Source organism: Nylanderia fulva, unplaced genomic scaffold (assembly GCF_048542155.1).
Source record: "Nylanderia fulva isolate GAGA-0341 unplaced genomic scaffold, ASM4854215v1 Scaffold16, whole genome shotgun sequence".
In the NCBI taxonomy this organism is placed as follows: Eukaryota; Metazoa; Arthropoda; class Insecta; order Hymenoptera; family Formicidae; genus Nylanderia; species Nylanderia fulva.
In genome coordinates, this window is record NW_028189835.1 from 146,409 (window position 1) to 166,512 (window position 20,104).

Genomic DNA, 20,104 nt, shown 5'->3' on the forward strand with positions numbered 1-20,104 from the left:
GTGTGCGTGTATATGTGTGTTTAGATAAAAACTTTTCTTTTTTAAAAAATTCTTAAAAAAAAAAATAAATTTTAAATATGCATAACAAAATTATTAAAATATATGGAAGATCAAAATGTAAAAAGATATAAAATTTATATATAAATTATACATTTTGACAACAAATAATCTAATTAATATCAACTTTAATATATGATATTTTCGATATATATGTTAGCATGTCGTGCATCTCAACATTTCAATGATTATATCGCTATACCCATACATAGAACATTTAAAAATACATAATTGAGACTCATACACAGAAGATATAAATATTAATCTTTCTTTAAATATGCATAAATATTAGTAATCTGAAATTAATAATAATTTATCACGCATATCAATCTACATATATTATAAATAATTTTATAATTTAACAATATATAATTTAGAATATAAATAATATATATAATTATAAAATATACTGAAATTTATGTATATAAAAAAAAGGATTCTATGTATGGGTTAGTTATGCTCATTATTAATTTGTTATAAAAGCAAATAAAGTTTTTACTCCCCTCCTCCTATAATTTGTTGCATACTTAAAGCTGCAAATTACATGCTATATATTAAAGCATAAAAATAAATTCTAAAATATCAATTATATATTAAAAAGCAGATCAATAAAATATATAATTATATCAACAACTACTTTGTTTCAAAATCAACTTTTTTAAAATGTAGTAAAATGGACGAATAATTTTTATCAATAACATTTAAAAATTTGCATTTTTTAAAATAAACAAATCAATATTAGAGTAAGATCAATATAAGAGTAAGAACAAGACAGACCAAAAAAGAGATTCAAAAATTTAGAAAAAAACATTTGTAATAAAATAACATTACTCATTTAGAGTCAAGTAATAAAAATGTGTATATTACAATATTGCTTGAAATAGAGAAACAATCTCAACAATTAAAATACAAAGTACACATTTAAAAAGAAAGATTTGAGTACTTGTCAATCAGTCAATATAAATATTTCATGAGTAATGCTGCTGTCTATGTAGAGTATTTTTCGTTCATTTATATATGTCGCTATATGTAATATATCGCGAATCAAAATTATTTTATGCTAATAATAAAAATGTAATAATGTTAACGTTATGAAAGCTATTGTGAATGTTACATTTAAATATTAAGTATATTGAAAGAAATAACAGATATATATTCCGAATAATATAATAATAACTTTCAATATATAGATATCGATCTCATTCTTTGATCTAAGTACGAAAAGAAAACGTAACATTCAGGATATTATACCGAAAGGAGTTGTACTAGTTTTCACATACTTCTATGGAATCAGGCACGAATAAACCGTCGTAGAGTAGCTCGAGCACATCGAACCCAGCCTTTGTGCAGTGACAAGGAAGTCGGTAATGTTTCAATGTTCAAAACAGACGAACAGTTCTGTCATGTCTCTTGATTACCGTATGCCATCCAACGTGCGTCGTCGCTTTCATGAGTCAAGTAGCGATAGCCAACTTTTTCCTCCAATTTCCTCAAATCGCACCACGTTTGGTAATCCTTTCATGTAGATAAGAAATACAAATTTTAATAATAATTAAAATAAATAAACATAGTATGCGTGATGACGTATACTCACTTGTAACCATACATGCTGCAAACTTTTGTCTACCGTATATCTTTTTCTCTGTTTAACTTGTAAAAGATTATTAATCAAGTCAATAGCTGAAAGACAGAAACAATGAATATTATATATAATATTATTATATAACAATTTAATGTCTTTAGAAAAAATCTTTTTTTTTTTTTTTTAACAGATCTTGTTTCTTCTATAAATATAGAAGAAACAAGATCAAATAATAGTGAGAGTTAAAGAGGCGGCAGGTGGCCGTGCACGCTGCGTCACCGAAACTCGCCTGAGGCGAAGAATAAGGTGGAACGCAGGTTCGAGCCCACCCCAGACTCCCCCGGTAGGATTAAGGAAAATTTTAAATCGTCGGTGGCTGTGCGTTGCCGAAGCTCGGTTAAAAATGACTAGTACGGCGGAACGCAGGCTCGAACCCACCAAGGAAGGGTTAAAGTCTCTTTGGCGAGAAGCCTGGGGACTCTAAACAAAGTAATAAAAAAATAATAGTGAGAGTTAATTACCGTCACTTGAAATTTCCTTCCACGGAGTTGGCGGATACATAAAGGCGGCATTTTGAATCTGTTCGTTAATATCCTCTTCCTCGTTAAACGGGAATGTGCCGCTCAATGACACGTAAATAATTACGCCAACGCTCCACATATCTAGGGATCGGTTGTAGCCTTTATTTCGCAAAACTTCTGGCGCCAGATATGCAGGGGTGCCGACGACGCTTCTTCGGAAGCTTTTCTCCCCAATTATCCGCGCAAACCCAAAGTCGCATAATTTTACTTGAGTAAAGTCTGTATCACTGCTCAATAATACATTCTCCGGCTTGAGATCGCAATGCACGATGTTCTTGCTATGAAGATGTTTCAATGCGACCAGAATTTGGGTTATCAAGAATTTGGTGATTCGTTCGCTGAGTCGTCCGCGTTCAGAGCTCAAAATCATTTCCAGCATGTCACCCTTTAATTTCTCCATTACCACGAATATTCGTTCTGGCGTTTCGAACATACGTTCCAGATTCACAACGCCGCTGTGCGATAAATTTTGCAAAATCGCTACTTCGTTCTTCAATTGAGCCTCTTGTTTGGTGGGAAAACGTAATTTATCAATAACTTTGATAGCGACTGCGCGACCGCTCTTGCGATGAACACCCCCGTAAACTATGCCAAATTGTCCGGATCCTAAAACTTCATCCGGGAAGATTTGATAGAGTTGTGACATATCAGTGATGCTTTCCTCCGGTTCGGTAGATTCTTCTTGATCTATAAATATAAAGCATAATTTCTTTCATCACAAAATTTTTAATCGAAAAATAATATCTTCATATACGAGTAATAAAATTAAATAATATAAAAAATATAAAATATATAAAGCAAGAAAAGGAGTTGCACTAATTACTTTGCACAGAATATTATGACAGCAAATCAAATATACATACTAGTTGATACAGTTACAGGCATAAGTGCTTGTCTAATAGTAGTTTCCCAAGATCTAGCTATATGAGCTCCGATACCGCTTTCGGGAGGAGAGACTTGGCCGCAATTCTCTCCGTACGATGGATCCTCCCCGACATAATAATCGACATTGGCAGTTTTTAGTTCAAAACAATGTATTATATCTATAATACAAAATAGGCACAATGTGTAAAAAAGATTAACTAAGAAAAGCTCATTGGGTTTAACACATACAATTTTAAAAAGAAAAAAGCAAAAAAAAATAAGTAAAAATATATAGAAAAATATAAAACAAAAAACAAGAAAATTTAGCTACTAAATTGTTTTGCAAACAAGAACATACATACGTGTACGAGGTATTTTAGCGGTTTCAATTGTTGAAATTTCAGATAATGGTATTTCTTTGTAATATTTAGAACTATTCTCATTCTGGAATAGTGTTATAGACTTTGTGTCAAGCCGCCAATAATGTTTCTTTCTCTGAAAAGATTTATATCAATGATTAATGACTCTTGATATGTAGGGATTAAAAGATATAAAAGTAATATAGCTAATATGATATAGAAAACAAATTACAATACATGTTATATATGTTAAATAGTATATATTTTCGTCTATTAGATGACTGTTAATTTAAATAATAAATTGAAAGGGAGATAAGTGTTACAGTATTTTTGTAGATACCTACAACTGGATCACGATTCGTGAAATGCACCATCCAACCCTCTTTTAATACTTTGGAGCCTCGTCTTTTAGTATGTTTTACACTTTGTACTATCCGCATTAATGGAATGTTGTTACTCGGTGTAGAACTACAGCTGTTTTTTAAATACAAAAGGGAGAAGATAAGGAAATATAAATAGTGTTTCAAAAATAAATAAAGTGTTTCAAATTTAAAAATAAAATTTAAGATATTTTAAGAACTGCATATTATATAATAAAGATTATACCTTGATGGTCGTGATTTTTGATTTTCATCATAAGCAACGTCGTTATTACTTTGTACATGATCCTGTAAATGTACAATTTTGCTATTAGCATTTTAAATCAGTCTTTTCAAAAATTCTATTCCAACATAAGCAGAAGAAAATAACTTACTGTATAATCATCGGGTATCTTGGTCTCATCACTCGTAAACGATACATCTTGCAGCGGAAGTGATGATTCTGTGTCACTGTCAGCATCACCTTCTTCATTCTTAATATCACATTTAGTTTCTAATTCGCTGCTAACACCACTATCTGGATATTCACCTATGTGCAAGCATTTTCAATCTATTATTTATTATACTGTATAGAAAATTACAAAATCTCTTTACAATCACAAAAACCATTATACCTATATTGTCTCGCAAGTTTTCTCCTGTACAGTCTTTAGGTATTTTATCCAAACACTTTTTGTGCGTATTATATTGACAATCTTTACACTGCAGGCCTTGTTTAAATATGCCCTTTAGCAATTTTTTACAGTGCCCACACACAGTCGGACGTGTATATGTATGTATTACGAATGTATGCGGAATTTTTATTCGCGTTGCGAGTTCTCGCTCAACCCAAACAGGCCGTCCTCCTAATGACGGTGAAGCGGACTGTTTTGGTGCCATAATACTCGGTATTGCCTACAAGATAGTATATATTTATTTATTTACACACACACATACCGACAGACACACACATACATACAGACAGACGCAAAGAATTTCATAAATAAAAAGAATAAAAATATCGTTTGTATTTATTTGTTTTCTCAAAAATATACATAAAGTTAATAAAACCATAATAAAAAATAATACTTTTCACTCATACCAATGTACTATTATTTTGGCTTGTGTTAGATGTGCTATTTGAACTGTGATTATCATCGGTAATACTAGTCAGGCTGCTAGTGGAACCTTGACTTGGTGATCTTGGAACATTTAGCATAGCCGAACTACGTCGTCTTTGACTTGTATCTTGGGAACAATTATTTGGTACTTTAGTGACACATCTCTTATGATAATTCGTACCACAACCTACAAATTTACATAAAATAAATTTTGTAATTATTAAATTACAGATATATTGTGAAATCAACATACAATATAATACAGCTTGTATCATTTCAAGTATTTATCATATGTACCTTCACATTTGAGACCTTGTCGAACAAGCCCAAATAACATTTCACCGCAAAAATCGCAAAATGTTGGAACTTTGTAGGAATGTACTGCTAAAGCATGAGGTCGAATAGGAATGTATTCACTTGGCACTTGTGCTAAAATATTCAAAACAATATTATTATAGAAATATATAAATTATATATAATTATATGTTGTGTCTATACGTGTGTATAAATAATCAAAATTGTACATTGCAACTTGGAAAATACTTACCAGTCAACACGATTTCAATTAGCGTTTCATCAATTACTTCTGTAGCATTTGTAATAAGCTGTAAAACATTTGTAGAATTGTAATCGTGCTTGAATAAAATTAATCTTTCAAATAGATGATTTAAGCCATGCTCTGGACACTTGGTGTTTATAAAATCACAGGCGAGGTCTTTCAGAGCCTTAAGAGTAAGCGTGCTACTGTCGACTGTGACTGTGTCACGTGTCAGACCAAATTGGAATAAAAATGTAACTTCTGTTCCCTCCATGATGCTTTGTGATTCTTTCCTGTAAAATATATTTATGAATGTAAAAATAATATCATGTAACTATTATGTTTAGATATTTCCCAATTTATTTTATTACAATGCGATAGATTTGAAATAATTTATCTTCTCTTTATTCTCAAATGTGAAGAAAAAAATTAATAGGAAAACCAATCGATAAAACATTTTGTACTTTGAAAAAAAGTAATATAATCTTCTATAAAGATTGAACCAAGACATATAACAGAGATGTAAAAGAAAAAACCTGAAATATACACATATGATGAAAAATGAGCAAATTGCAAGACAATTTTTAAATATATACTAAAATGTAAATTTAAAAAATATGAATAAATCTCCAGTTTATTATACTATTTACGTGCAAACATAATTGAGTCATTTGTCATCAGTCATAATGCCAAAGAAGTTTCATTAAAAAAAACCAGTTGTGGTCTATCAAAAACAGTCAGTTATTTCTGATTTAAGTATGTTGGTCTCTTCTGGTCTGCTAAGAAATTATTCATCGGTTTTTTGGAAAAAAACGACCGAAGGACGGACGAGCAAGCGAGAACAATCTGACGAAGACATGTAATCTTTTACGACCCAAAGTATCCTCAATGACGCGGCTTACCCGGTAAGAAGAAAATTCCACACAATCGATCTGTAATATCTCCAATATATTCGATATATCCTCGCGCAAATTGTTGTTGCGGAACAAAGCTAGAGAAATAGCGAGAAAACGGCGGGGAAAACGACTCCGCACAGCGATGAAATGTTCAACATCGAGGAGCTTCAGACGCAGTCTCTTGCAGGGAGAATATTGACTCTCTTTACGTACTTGTTTGTGCGCCTCGGATGAGCTGGGACTCAGATGTAGCTGTACGACGCGGCTGTTATCCTTCCTTTCAGGCTCGCGGCGACATAATTGACAGAACGGCGACGAAACAACCAGCCAGCGGTGTCACACCGTAATGCACGCACGGCGTCAAGTCCATACCTGAGTCTGACACACATTCGCCGATGACATTTTACAGTTATCTCCAGGTAACCGACCTATCTTGACGTAAACCCTCCGTCAGCCAGTTTTCCGCTACGGCTGGTCAGTCACTTTTCATTTCCGGTGGAACCGGCAGCGCTCCGAGAGCAGTCGGTACTATTCAATTCCTAATAATATCTCATATACATATTTAATAATTAATTATGTTGAATATAAATAACTATTATATAATTATAATTTACAATATAGTAGAACGGATAAAATATTCTTATGAATAATTTATTATCATGATTATCGATGCCGAGCCCACAGGGCTGCCGATCTTGAATAGTACCTCGTCGGTGCTTTCGCACATGCGCATTATTGCGCATCGGACGCAAAGCGCCAGCCAATCGAATGCTCGCGCGCGGACAAACTGCGAGTCGATTGGCTCTCGACGCGTCTTTTGTCCGAGTTGCTGTATGCTCGTCTATGTTTTTTATGTGTTCGTGGTTGGTATGGCCCACACGGCCCTTCACCATTTTTGCGGGTACACGTGTGCTGGCTTGATTTTAATTGTTAAAAGTGAAAGTTTAGAAAAATCACGCGATTATCATGAAATTTAAACTCGTTATCGACTCCGTCTCTCCCGAGATAGGTATAATATACTTTTATAATTAAATTCTCAAAATTTTTAATTCTAGAATTCTAATTCTAGAAAAGACAAAGAAGTCAGGTTAATGTGTTTAATATTTACGTTTTCTTCATTTAAAAATATTGTTTTTCTCTTTTTTTTTTTCAAATTTCTCTGATTTATTTACACTGCTTCAATGTTATTTACTTTTATTATTTTTAATTCGCATTTTAGTTATTATCTGTTTAAAACATTGTCATGTATCTGGAAAAACTCGTTCCATATTTTATAAAAAATAATAGTTATTTTTTCAACTGTAATATTACACAGAGTTTGAAGAAACATTATTAAATGTTTATACATGATAAGATGTAAAAGATTATGTATTTTATAGAAAGACTAAGTTTCTTCATATTATTTTATATTTGTTATATTGTTTCACAAATACAAAAATATATGATTATTAGTTCTTATAAAAATACATCCGCTCTTATTTTATATTTTTATAGGAAGTTTTAAAAATGTTTCTAAAATAATTGGAAAATAAATGAGATAAATGCTATAAAATTTATTATATAGTTACAATTATGGTATTAACTTGCCATAAATTATTCAGATATCTGCGTATATATTTTGTAACAGTTTTTAGGTATCTATATTTCATATTTGAAGAATAATTTAAAATATAATGATACAATTGTTTTATATACATATGTATATATAAAAAAATTTGTGATATTTGAAATATAATTCTTATTACACAAGAAAGTTAATAGACAATACATGGATATAATATTTACTCTAATTTTTATATTAATATTATACATTATTGTGATATTAAAGGTGCGAACAAAATTGTAATGTACATTAATTATTTTACTCTTTTGTGTAGAGTTGCTGATAGTGACTGAGATAATTAATGCTGAGGGTAGCGATAGTATAGATATAATATATGAACAAGGATTGCACGGAAAGGTTTCTTTATATGATAAAGATAACAAATTAATAATAGAAGGAACTAATAATGAGATTAATCGATACTTGGCAAGAACAATAAATACTGCACTTTATGGTAAAGAATATGCAATTATTTTTGCATACTTACAATCAGTTAAAGCATGCAAAGATCCAATTGTTAATGATAATGCTATTTCTTTCTAATAAAACTTTATTACATTGAGCTAAAAGTTTAAGATATACTTACAATTAGTTTAAAATAATGTAACTTATTATTTTATATTGTATATTAGGTGGTACCTCTCTTCATGAGAGAACAGAAGTCGATCATTGGATGTCGTATTCCATGCAAAAATTTACTGATGTATCAACAACAGAAAATAAATTGAATTATATCAATAATATATTAATAACACGTACATGGCTAGTTAACAAAAGATTAACATTGGCCGATGTATACTTATTTTGCTTTTTGCGAAACCAAGAGTACATAAAACATTATGGAGAAGCCTATACTAACATTACTAGATGGTATAAGCATATGCAATCACTTCCTGCATTTAAAAACGCATTGCATATAGTTAAAGACATAGAAAATTCTACATCTTCTGAAGCAAAGAATACAATGCCTGAAAAGGAAAAATCTGTTGTTAAGCAAACAAACATGAAGAAACAGGAGGGTAAATTTATTGATTTACCTGGAGCTGAAATGGGCAAAGTAAAATATAATATAATCACGTAAATTAATTTGTAATTAATTTCTAAAAATGTTGTAATGACTTGACACTTATCTGTAGGTAGTAGTAAGATTTCCACCAGAAGCAAGTGGCTACCTTCACATTGGTCATGCCAAAGCGGCTCTCTTAAATCAATACTATGCCGAGGCTTTTCAAGGAAAACTCATCATGAGATTTGATGATACAAATCCGGCGAAGGAAACCGTAGAATTTGAAGAAGCTATATTGCAAGATTTAGAATGGTTGGAAATTAAACCTGACAAGTTTACGCATACTTCAGATTACTTTGATTTATTAGAAAAATATTGTACTAAGCTAATCTCAAATGGAAAGGCATTTGTGGATAATACTCCGGCGCATATTATGAAGAAACAACGCGATGGAAGATTGAAATCTGAAAATAGAGACAATTGTAAGTAGTTATTTTGTAAGAGAAGACTTATTTTAATTCTCTGATAATGTCTCAAATGATTTTATTCTACTTTTCTAGCTGTTGAAAAAAATCTTGAAATGTGGCAAGAAATGAAAGAAGGTACTGTTAAAGGTATAGAATGTTGCGTTAGAGCAAAGATAGATTACGAGTCAACAAATGGATGTATGCGCGATCCAACAATTTATCGTTGCAAACCAGAACCCCATCCACGTACTGGAAACAAGTATAAGTATGTATATATATATATTTTTTTTCTTGATTTTATTCAGCAGACATTTATTATATCTCGTCTATGGAAAGTCTGGTAATGCGACGTTGGTTGTGCAATGGCAACAACTAAACAGTAATTGCTAAAGTAAAGATATATTGTATTCTGTCTATGTTGAGTATTTCAATTATATTAATTTTTCTCATTTTTGGATATAGCTTTTTAAATTGTATATAATAATAAAATGTCTTAATATTATCAATCATGAAGCTGATTTTAAGAGAGATGTGTTAATTTATATTAACATTTTACATTTATAGTTTATATATACATATATGATATTGTTTTTACATTAAGTTAGTTATCTCAAAATAAGTTAGTTATCTCAAAATCTATTAAGTTAGTTCTCAAAATTATTATTATTTTTACTAGTGTGTACCCTACTTATGATTTTGCCTGTCCAATCGTGGACGTTATTGAAGAAGTTACTCACACTCTACGTACAACGGAATATCACGATAGAGATGCTCAATTTTATTGGATACTCGATGCCTTGGAGCTGAGTCGTCCGCATATATGGGAATATTCACGTTTAAACATGACTTATACAGTATTGTCTAAACGGAAATTGACGTGGTTCGTAGACGAAGGTATAGTCGACGGATGGAACGATCCGCGTTTTCCGACTGTGAGAGGTATTAAGAGACGAGGAATGACACTCGAGGGTTTAAGACAATTCATCATCGCACAGGGTAGCTCTAAATCTGTAGTCTTCATGGAATGGGACAAGATATGGGCTTTCAACAAAAAAGTCATCGATCCCGTCGCGGTCAGGTATTTTAAATGCTGTTAAAAAACCAGATATACATTGTAATAGTGTATTAGGAAATATAATTTTTTTAAACATTTACTTACAATTTCAGGTATACTGCATTGGATTATGATAAAGTAACAGTTAATGTAATAGATGCTCATGAAGGGTGGTTGAATGTGCAAAATCATCCTAAAGATCCTTCCAAAGGTAACAAGCGAGTGCGAATATGTCCTAAAGTATTGATAGAAAAAGAGGACGCCAAATCATTAATTGTGGGACAGAATGCAACCTTTATAAATTGGGGTAATTTAATGATAGAAAAGATAAATGTGGACAAGTCTGGTAATATTGTAGACGTGAACGCACGATTAAATATAACGGATAAATATTACAAAAACACATTAAAGATTACATGGATAGCTGCACCATTAGACAAAAATGACCAGGCGGTCAATGCCGAATGTGAAATAGAGTTAAATCCAATAATGTGTTATGCCGTTTACTTCAATCATATTATGGATAAAGCAGTCTTGGAGAAAGATGATGATTTTAAAGATTTTGTTGCCAAGGATACAAGGGTAAGAGTCACGAAGAATTTTATCTATGGAAACAACGCGTGTTAATTTGCCAATTATATCATGAAATTTTTATTTATAGGCAGAAGTTAAAATGTGGGGTGAAACAGAATTGAAACGTGTAAAGAAGGGAGAGATTATTCAACTTCAGAGAAAAGGCTTCTTTATTTGTGACGTTCCATATGCACCTAAAAGTTTATATTCATTGCGTGAACAACCTCTTATATTGTTTCACATACCCGACGGACACGCGACAACACCTTTTCCTATTACGAGAAAAAAAACTGTAGAAAACACGAAAGAATTAGCTGGTCAGAATTCTCATATCAAATCTGAAAAGATAAACTCGGCGCAGGAAGAAATCTTAGAAAACTTTGAGAAAGGTGTTTGTAAGATAAGAGACTTTTTGTGTGATATAATGATACATCAAGAGATGAAACTGAAACAGTTCAAGTCCGCTTATAATGAGATAACTGGACTTGATTATGAGAAAATTCAAATCACTTCTACTAATACCAGCAGCAGCGATACAAAGATCAAAGCAATATCCGAACAACTAAATAAACAAATAAATAAAATACAAGAACTAATAAACTCGAAAGCCGACAAGACCATTGTCGACAAGGAAATGAAAAATTTCCTAAGCTTGACAAATCACTATAAAAATGCCATTGATCGAGAGGGGAAATTAACTGAGAGTACAGATACTGCACAGACGAACGAAATTTCACAAATGAAAGCAATATCTCAAAAAATACAAAGTAACTTGCGAATTTTGGGGAGTATTATTGATCGAGAAACGAAAAATTTTTCAAATTTAAAAGAAGAATATAAAATGATAACCGGTCACAATTGGGAGTCACCTAAAGTTGGTTTTACTACTCATAAATTGCGGATCAACAAAAATTCACAAATGGATAACATATACAAGCTAATGGAAAAACAAGAAAAAATAGTACAAACTTTAAAAAGCTCGAAAATCGAAAAGGATGTTATCGATCGCGAAATGAAATTTCTCGAAGATTTGAGAAAGGAACTTACTATAGCTTCTCGTGATACGAGTACGGAAATTTCCAAAGTAGTAGAAATATTTGAAAAAATAAAAGAGCAAGGCGATAAAGTGCGAAATTTAAAGAGCTCGAAAGCCGACAAGAGCGTCATTGATAAAGAAGTGGAACTTCTTTTGAGCTTGAAAAACGATTATAAAAATGTAACTGGGCAAGATTGGAAACCATCTGAACTTACTACAGCTGCTAGTAGTGCTACAACAATGGAGAAGGAAACTTTGAAAGTGACAGAAATATCTGAAGAAATAAAGAAGCAAGGAGATAAAGTACGAAATTTAAAGAGTTCGAAGGCCGACAAGAGTGTCATCGATAAAGAAGTGAAACTTCTTTTGAAGTTGAAAGACGATTATAAAAATGCAACTGGGCAAGATTGGAAACCATCTGAACTTACTACAGCTGCTAGTAGTGCTACAACAATGGAGAAGGAAAAGTTGAAAGTGACAGAAATATCTGAAGAAATAAAGAAGCAAGGAGATAAAGTACGAAATTTAAAGAGTTCGAAGGCCGACAAGAGTGTCATCGATAAAGAAGTGAAACTTCTTTTGAAGTTGAAAGACGATTATAAAAATGCAACTGGGCAAGATTGGAAACCATCTGAACTTACTACAGCTGCTAGGAGTGCAACAACGACGGGGAAGGAAACAGTGAAAGTGACAGAAATAGCTGAAGCATTAAAGAAGAAAGGAGATAAAGTACGAAATATAAAGAGTTCGAAGGCAGACAAGAGTGTAATCGATAAAGAAGTAAAACTTCTTTTGAAGTTGAAAGACGATTATAAAAATGCAACTGGGCAAGATTGGAAACCATCTGAACTTACTACAACTGCTAGTAGTGCTACAACAATGGAGAAGGAAACTTTGAAAGGGACAGAAATATCTGAAGAAATAAAGAAGCAAGGAGATAAAGTACGAAATTTAAAGAGCTCGAAGGCCGACAAGAGTGTCATCGATAAAGAAGTGAAACTTCTTTTGAAGTTGAAAGACGATTATAAAAATGCAACTGGACAAGAATGGAAGCTTGCCTTGAACTTGGAAGCAGAATCAAAAAAGAAAAAGGAAGATGCTTCTAAGCTTGAAAAAGTGTCACCGGAAGAAATTGCGAAAAGCACGACCAGTAAAGATACAAGTAAAACGGGCACGAGATTAGGATTGGAAGCGAAAAAGGAAGAGAACTTCTCCGACTGGTACTCGCAAGTTATCAAAAAGAGCGGAATGATCGAATATTACGACATATCCGGATGTTACATTCTTCGTCCGTGGAGTTTTGCAATTTGGAAGATAATAAAGGAGTTTATCGACAAGGAGATAACAGCGCTCGGTGTTCAAGAATGCTATTTCCCGATCTTCGTTACTCGTGGGGTGTTGGAGAGGGAGAAGACGCATATAGCGGATTTTGAGCCGGAAGTCGCATGGGTGACAAAATGTGGCAAATGGGATTTGTCAGAGCCTGTAGCTATACGACCGACTTCGGAAACTGTCATGTATCCATCTTACGCCAAATGGCTGAGGTCGGATACCGAGTTACCACTCAAGCTCAATCAATGGAATAACGTTGTGGTATGATTATCATTCTCGTCAATACAATATTTCATTCTAGATGACTTTGCATACCAATTGTTCCATTTTTACATTTATTTATTTTCACAGAGATGGGAGTTTAAAGACCCCAAACCTTTCATACGCACCAGAGAATTTTTGTGGCAAGAAGGCCATAGCGCGTTCGCTAGCAAAGCGGAAGCGGAAGAGGAAGTGTTGACTATCTTAGACATGTATGCCAAAGTCTATGAGAATTTATTAGCAGTTCCCGTTATCAAAGGTCGTAAAACTGAAAAAGAGAAATTTGCGGGAGGCGATTACACGACTACTGTCGAGGCGTATATTTCGACCAACGGTCGCGCGATACAGGGAGCAACGAGTCATCATTTGGGACAAAACTTTTCCAAGATGTTCAATATTCAAGTGGAGGGTGTCAAAGAAGACGAAAAGACATTTGTCTATCAGAATTCGTGGGGTTTAACTACACGAACGATCGGAGTCATGATAATGGTAAGATTATTATTATTGGTAATTATACATTCTACATATTATTGTTACATATATGTAATTGCAACATAGTTTATCCTTTGTTTTATATTTATTCACAGGCACACGGAGACGATAAAGGTTTAGTGTTACCACCGCGTGTAGCATCTATAGAGTGTGTTGTTATTCCTTGCGGCGTAACTGCGAATATGCCTGCAATAGAGAAAGAATTACTTCAAAGCGAATGCAGCAAGTTGGTTGATGAGTTGAGTTCCGAACAATTTAGAGTGAAAGGCGATTTTAGAAATAATCGAACGCCCGGATGGAAGTTTAACCACTGGGAGCTAAAAGGCGTACCCGTGAGAATCGAATTGGGTCCCAAAGATCTTGAGAAGAATCAAGTAACATTCGTACGAAGAGATAATTTCCAGAGAATACCTGTCCAAAGAAATGCGGTAGCTACATCATTGAATTGCTTATTGAAAGATATACAAGTGCAGTTGTTTTACAAGTAAATATCGTAAAAATTGTTTTAAGCAACGAGATGTGCTTGCAATAATAGTTTAGTTGATGACTTACGGTTTTTTAATTTACTATTTTATAGAGCAAAGGAGAATCTCACCACGCACATTAAGCAAGTAGAAAAATGGAGCGATTTTTGTCCCGAGCTGAATAAAAAAAATTTATTACTGTCACCTTTTTGCGGTGAACCGAAGTGTGAAGATAACATTAAGGCGGATAGCGCGAGGTAATATTCTTTTTTATGTAAAAGAAGTATTTTTCACGCGCTTACAAATTATTTTACAGTTATTTTAAACGCCGCATACTCACATCAATTATTCATAGATCACAAAAATGTTCTTTTATTAATAATTTAAAATTAAATTTAAAAAAGAGATATATTTTTTTTTACTTAATTTAAATGTTTGATTCAAACGTTTATGAATAATTACAGAGAGGATACTGAAGATAACTTTGACGTGTTATCAATGGGCGCCAAAAGTCTTTGTATACCATTTGAACAGCCGATATTAACAAAACCACTGGATGAACTAGAATGTATTCATCATAGTTGCAAAAACAAAGCAAAGTTTTATACTCTTTTTGGGCGCAGCTACTAAAACATAGATAAAAGTAAAGCTCGTTTATATAATCATAATTTTTATAATTTGATTGAAATAGATTTATGATAAAATATAAGATATGATAAAATACAAATTTTATCATAATGTAGAATTAAATATGCAAAATAATCATTATAAATATATTTTTCGTTCAATTTATGAAATTAGGATACTTTGTAATGCATGCAAATTTTTAAAATATATTATAAATATGCCTAAGTATATATTTTATTTTTAATTGTTTTATTATCCATTTGCTCATCCATTTTCCTTTACTTATTTCTTATTTAAAAAATTCATTTTTTAATATAAAATGTAGATAAAAAATTAATCAATAAGCAATTAGAAATTAAGATTAAGGAATACAACAGACATATTAAAATAAAAGAATTGTATTTGTAATGCGTGATAAATTCATAGAGAACGTGAACACATGAAATGTATAGCGAGAGAAGCTATCTGTGATTACATCGGATCGATCTAGCGTGTTGCGCGATTGTTCTAATTGTTCCAAGTATAATGGCTGCGCTCGAATGAAACGCGGATCTTTACCTTCCTCCCGTCATACACCAAGCGCAAGCTGGTCCCGGGCTTGTCCAAAATTCTAGTGCGCTCAACCGCCTTTCTCTGTCTCTCTCAAATGACCGAACGGATCCGCTTTCTTGTCGGACGCATCGATGTAACAGCGAGAAGATACCGCTCGGTGCCGCTTCAGGGAAGAAATCGCGTCAGCGAAACCTGCTACTGCCAGCAGCCGAAGAATAGCGAGCGACCAAACAAAAAATAATAGAGCTAGAGATTAAAAAGAAATTTTCTTGGTCCTTACTTTCTCGTGGATATATACTACACGCAGGAAGATCCACGTTCGATCGACTGTCCATCCTCGAGAGTGGATTCAGTGGAAAGGTCAGTGATGAAGGGTCGATGAAGAATCACTTGGCATGGCCACGCAAGTCAGCTCCCGAAACTCGGAGGTAAACGCTCTCGAGCAGCGGGGATATCTCATCGGCAAAAAAATCGGACAGGTGCATTCTTATCTCTATATTTGTCCGTTTATAATTTTATTTTGCGCGCCCGTTTCCATTTTAATGCAATTTTTATATATCTTTACTGTTTGAAAACTTATTATTAGGCATATGACATTGGGATTAATGAACATTTTCAGGGCTGTTACGCAACCGTCCATCTGGCAGAGTATATCGATGGAACGAATTCCAAGAAGATGCGTCTGGCTTGTAAGATCTTCGACAAAAAAAAGGCGCCGGACGACTTCTTGAACAAGTTCTTTCCCCGCGAACTCGAGATTTTAACAAAGATAGAAAATCCGCATATTATTCAAGTAAGACAACAGGAATTTTAGTTGTCGAATTGGCGAAGAAAGAACAATTTCATTGAAAACACATTATATTCTTCCTCTTTCTGTTTTCAAAATTGTTTTAGCTTCTTTAGCCTTTGTTGAAACAATTATAATAAGATGCGTATTTAAAAAGTACTCTTGACACTCGGCATAAGTGAAAGTGTCTAACATTTACAATACTGAATCGTGTCGGATGCAGGTGCACAGTATCCTGCAGCGTGGTCCGCGCGTCTTCATCTTCATGCGTTACGCTGATAACGGCGATCTGCTGGATTTTGTGATAAGCAACGGCAGAGTGCCGGAACAGCAGTCGCGGCTCTGGTTTCGTCAGATGGCATCCGGCTTGTACTATCTGCACAGCAAGAACATTGCCCATCGTGATCTCAAGTGCGAGAACATCCTCCTCTCGCGCAAGTTCAACGTAAAACTGGCAGACTTCGGTTTCGCCAGGTTCTGCGTAAACCACGAAGGTCGGCGGGTCCTCAGCCAGACTTACTGCGGCTCGGCCGCCTACGCTGCGCCGGAGATTGTCGCCGGGATCCCGTACAATCCGAAATTGGCGGACGTGTGGTCGCTCGGCATCATCCTCTTCATCATGCTCAACGGCAGGATGCCGTTCGACGACGAGGACCTACGGAAGCTCCTCAAGGATCAGAAGTCGCGCAACTGGGTGTTCAGATCGCGCGTCCGTGACACCGTGTCCGTGCTGGCCAAGAACATTGTCCGGCAGATCCTCGAGCCAGACATCACCCTGAGGCTGACTCTCGAGAAAGTGCTAGGTCACGAGTGGATGAGAGCGAGGAAGGAGGGAACCAACTCGCTCGCCGGAAGGCTCGTCCATTCAGCTCCACCGAGTCATACTCCGGTTGCAACTATATTATTCTCGTTATCGTATTTTAAGCTCTCTACGATCACAAGCGAAACAAGTGAATTTTTTCCTACGTGTCGCGCGATAAATTTGTTTCTTCACTTACGTCCGATAGTTCAGATTGCTAAATATGCAAATTTTTTTTTTTTTTTTTGTAAATTTATAATTCAATTTCTGTGTGTTTCAAATTTCTAACAGAAATTCATCTATCAGAAATATCATCTTGTATAACATTTTATATATCATTATGTTATAATTTACGGTCATAAATATCTTCTGTCTAAAAGCTATACAAGTGCAAGGAAAATTTTCACACAATTTTTCGCTTTATTATATCTCATATGAAAAAAATTGGATATTTTGACGTTTAATCAGTACGATAAAAGATTTTACTTGTTCACTACAAAAATGTAATAGATGAAAAATTTCAAAATTATTCTAATTTATTGTCTCGAATGCGTTATTATTTACGAATCAGAGAAATGTAACAATGATGCATTTTTTAGACTCTGTGTAAGAATGATTTAAAATGAGCATAAATGATTTGTCGCCCATATTAATTAGATGTGCGGAGGTGGTAATCTGAGCGGGTCACGTGCAAGAACCGAGAATGTACCTGTCACAGCGAGAACACACTCTTTAAGAAAAGATTCGGAAAATCAGAATCAGCCGTCCTCAAAGACGATAAATATTTCGGGAAAATTGCAACTGCCTATCACCGTTGGATAAGACAAACATTTATGAACATTTCAAGACAATACGCAATTAGAACAACGAGATTATACAAGCTAATAATTTCTTAAATTTAATCATTTTTTAAGATATTTACACGAATCTTTATACTAGTATTTTTTTCCATTTTCTATTGATTACAGTCAATCAAATATGTGCAAACTTACATGCATGTTGATAATGTATTATGTTATTTTAATAAAAACAAAAATTTATAATTTGGCGTAAATTCTTATCTAAATAAGAAAATTCATTGGCATTAAATGGTATTCGATATAATTCATTTACTATTTAATATCTACAAATTGCAGCGAAATAAATGCTAAACTATGTGTATATGTATAATATATATATATATATATACATGTATATATATATATAAAATTGTATATTTTACAGCACAATGTGGAGAATAAAAATTGAAAATTCTGCCAAATGTATTAATAATAATATAATAGGTTTATTATACAATATTACTCTCTATTAATATACAAAACTATATAATCTTTTTTTGTTACATGTACATATATAATGCATTATTTCTTATTATTGTAATGTATATAACGATGTAAGTGACATATATTTTTCTACATCTAATTTACATTAAAATAACAAATAATTTATACACACACTATCTCTTGCGTTGTAAAGTCGAACTCTCGTTCGATGTAGCACCTTGACATTTGAAAAGAACACAAACACACGCATTATATGAAAGAGAGAGAAAGGATTATAATCGTTCGTTTAAATATTATGCGATATAAAGAAATCTACTAATTAAAAATAATTTTTTGATTAAATAAAAATTAATACATTTCTTTGTTGTGCAAAGTGTTATTTTAATATATCATGATGTTTCGCAGGTTTTCTCATTTATGCGTATTAGATTATTGACTATACATACCTATATTCGTTCATCCAATACTATTCATTCACAATGGCAGATTTTTCACAAGTAGAAAAAAGTTTCGTATAAAAGTATAATTTGTCTTTGTTAAAATAGAGCTTTGCAGACTATTTGTTGTATAAAATCATTATAGATTGTCTTTTTCTTTTTAAAGAAGACTATGATTTCAATAATTGTTAATATATGGTACTTTGTAAAATTAAGATGCTTCGATCAAGGAGCAGTAAATAAACTTTAAAATAGGCTTCTGTCAAAAATAAAAATAGCTATAATCTCTTAAAACTCTTTCGTTTGCGCGCAAAGGGAATACAATATTCTATTTACATCATATAGCGTTAAAATGTGAGATATATATATATATATATATATATATATATATATATATATAACTATGATCAGATTTAAATATTTTTACAAATGTCAGATAGCGTGCAGACGTTTGAACAGAACGCGACGCATGTAGATAAACCGGCAAAACGTATTGTATTATCGCTTTTTAGAATATGTTAAAATCTATTATAATTTTTTCTCTCACATACATTAGATTAAACCCATCCACCAGTCAGTTTGTGGAACATCTCCTCATTCAACGTCTGATTTGCTTCCTTCGAACGCATCGACAAGAAAATATACCCTCCTATAAATTCGTGAACGACTTTGCAATCTGCCGACTGACATTCGAAAATTATATTCTCTTCTTCGAATTGCACCATCATGTGCTTTACTTCCCAGTTAACGTTCCACGCCTGTGAAACAGAAATAATCATGCATTTCTCAGAAGATGTATTTTTAATGGGAGTATGCCAATTTTGAATATTTTTGTGGCTTTGAGTGCGAACATTAAGAAAAGTTATTATTTTTATATAACACAATTTTCAACATATCTTTTTTAGTATCCATATGCTACTCCAATTTTTAAAAAGTTTTATTTTTAATTTATATGTCAAGATATTTTTAGAGGA

General features: G+C 33.0%; 4 protein-coding genes across 7 annotated transcripts in view; 2 read left to right on the plus strand and 2 right to left on the minus strand.

Annotated features, from left to right (window-relative positions):
* PKD (serine/threonine-protein kinase D3) lies at nt 1-6,870 on the minus strand. 3 transcript variants are annotated; one of them, XM_029317802.2, is made up of 13 exons: nt 6,571-6,870; nt 5,471-5,754; nt 5,221-5,352; nt 4,905-5,110; nt 4,438-4,717; nt 4,198-4,352; nt 4,050-4,111; nt 3,788-3,917; nt 3,447-3,579; nt 3,084-3,263; nt 2,161-2,907; nt 1,652-1,737; nt 1-1,572 (listed from the first exon to the last, which is right to left on the minus strand). In XM_029317802.2, the coding sequence occupies exons 2-13, from the start codon at nt 5,733-5,735 to the stop codon at nt 1,459-1,461; spliced, it is 2,490 nt and encodes an 829-aa protein (XP_029173635.1). In that variant the 5' UTR covers nt 5,736-5,754; nt 6,571-6,870; the 3' UTR covers nt 1-1,458. The 3 variants fall into 3 exon arrangements, with proteins under 3 accessions (XP_029173635.1, XP_029173636.1, XP_085336848.1); XM_029317803.2 differs by lacking the exon at nt 6,571-6,870 and adding an exon at nt 6,364-6,563; XM_085480722.1 differs by lacking the exon at nt 3,084-3,263.
* Nucleotides 6,871-7,234: 364 nt separating this feature from the next.
* GluProRS (Glutamyl-prolyl-tRNA synthetase) lies at nt 7,235-15,500 on the plus strand. Its single transcript, XM_085480723.1, has 12 exons — nt 7,235-7,366; nt 8,235-8,414; nt 8,593-9,017; nt 9,097-9,448; nt 9,527-9,698; nt 10,110-10,511; nt 10,601-11,069; nt 11,149-13,689; nt 13,780-14,178; nt 14,277-14,665; nt 14,759-14,902; nt 15,110-15,500. Exons 1-12 carry the CDS (start codon nt 7,324-7,326, stop codon nt 15,273-15,275), a joined length of 5,682 nt encoding a protein of 1,893 aa, XP_085336849.1. The 5' UTR covers nt 7,235-7,323; the 3' UTR covers nt 15,276-15,500.
* A 45-nt stretch (nt 15,501-15,545) lies between these two features.
* On the plus strand, nt 15,546-18,453 carry Tssk (Testis-specific serine/threonine kinase). Of its 2 annotated transcripts, XM_029317765.2 has the most exons (4): nt 15,548-16,303; nt 16,444-16,617; nt 16,835-17,500; nt 18,068-18,453. In XM_029317765.2, exons 1-4 carry the CDS (start codon nt 16,220-16,222, stop codon nt 18,230-18,232), a joined length of 1,089 nt encoding a protein of 362 aa, XP_029173598.2. In that variant the 5' UTR covers nt 15,548-16,219; the 3' UTR covers nt 18,233-18,453. The 2 variants fall into 2 exon arrangements, with proteins under 2 accessions (XP_085336850.1, XP_029173598.2); XM_085480724.1 differs by having other exon boundaries at nt 15,546-16,303; nt 16,835-18,134.
* Nucleotides 18,454-18,673: 220 nt separating this feature from the next.
* LOC114942432 (unc-112-related protein) overlaps nt 18,674-20,104 on the minus strand; it is a 36,610-nt gene continuing 35,179 nt past the window's right edge. The window contains exon 8 of the mRNA XM_029317797.2: nt 18,674-19,888. Coding sequence (XP_029173630.1) covers nt 19,688-19,888 — 201 coding nt within the window. The 3' untranslated portion in view covers nt 18,674-19,687. The remainder of the gene's footprint in view (nt 19,889-20,104) is intronic.

Bases quoted from the DNA above. Each gene is read 5' to 3' on its own strand.
- PKD (XM_029317802.2), bottom strand. From the start codon at position 5,735: ATGGAGGGAACAGAAGTTACATTTTTATTCCAATTTGGTCTGACACGT. The intron at 5,353-5,470 runs GTAAGTATTTTC...TGAATATTTTAG, and splicing joins AATTGAAATCGTGTTGACTG to CACAAGTGCCAAGTGAATAC. The intron at 3,264-3,446 runs GTATGTATGTTC...TTTGTATTATAG, and splicing joins CGCTAAAATACCTCGTACAC to ATATAATACATTGTTTTGAA.
- GluProRS (XM_085480723.1), top strand. From the start codon at position 7,324: ATGAAATTTAAACTCGTTATCGACTCCGTCTCTCCCGAGATAG. The intron at 8,415-8,592 runs GTAAAGAATATG...ATTGTATATTAG, and splicing joins AATAAATACTGCACTTTATG to GTGGTACCTCTCTTCATGAG. The intron at 10,512-10,600 runs GTATTTTAAATG...TTACAATTTCAG, and splicing joins ATCGATCCCGTCGCGGTCAG to GTATACTGCATTGGATTATG.
- Tssk (XM_085480724.1), top strand. From the start codon at position 16,220: ATGGCCACGCAAGTCAGCTCCCGAAACTCGGAGGTAAACGCTCTCGAG. The intron at 16,304-16,443 runs GTGCATTCTTAT...GAACATTTTCAG, and splicing joins TCGGCAAAAAAATCGGACAG to GGCTGTTACGCAACCGTCCA. The intron at 16,618-16,834 runs GTAAGACAACAG...TGTCGGATGCAG, and splicing joins AAAATCCGCATATTATTCAA to GTGCACAGTATCCTGCAGCG.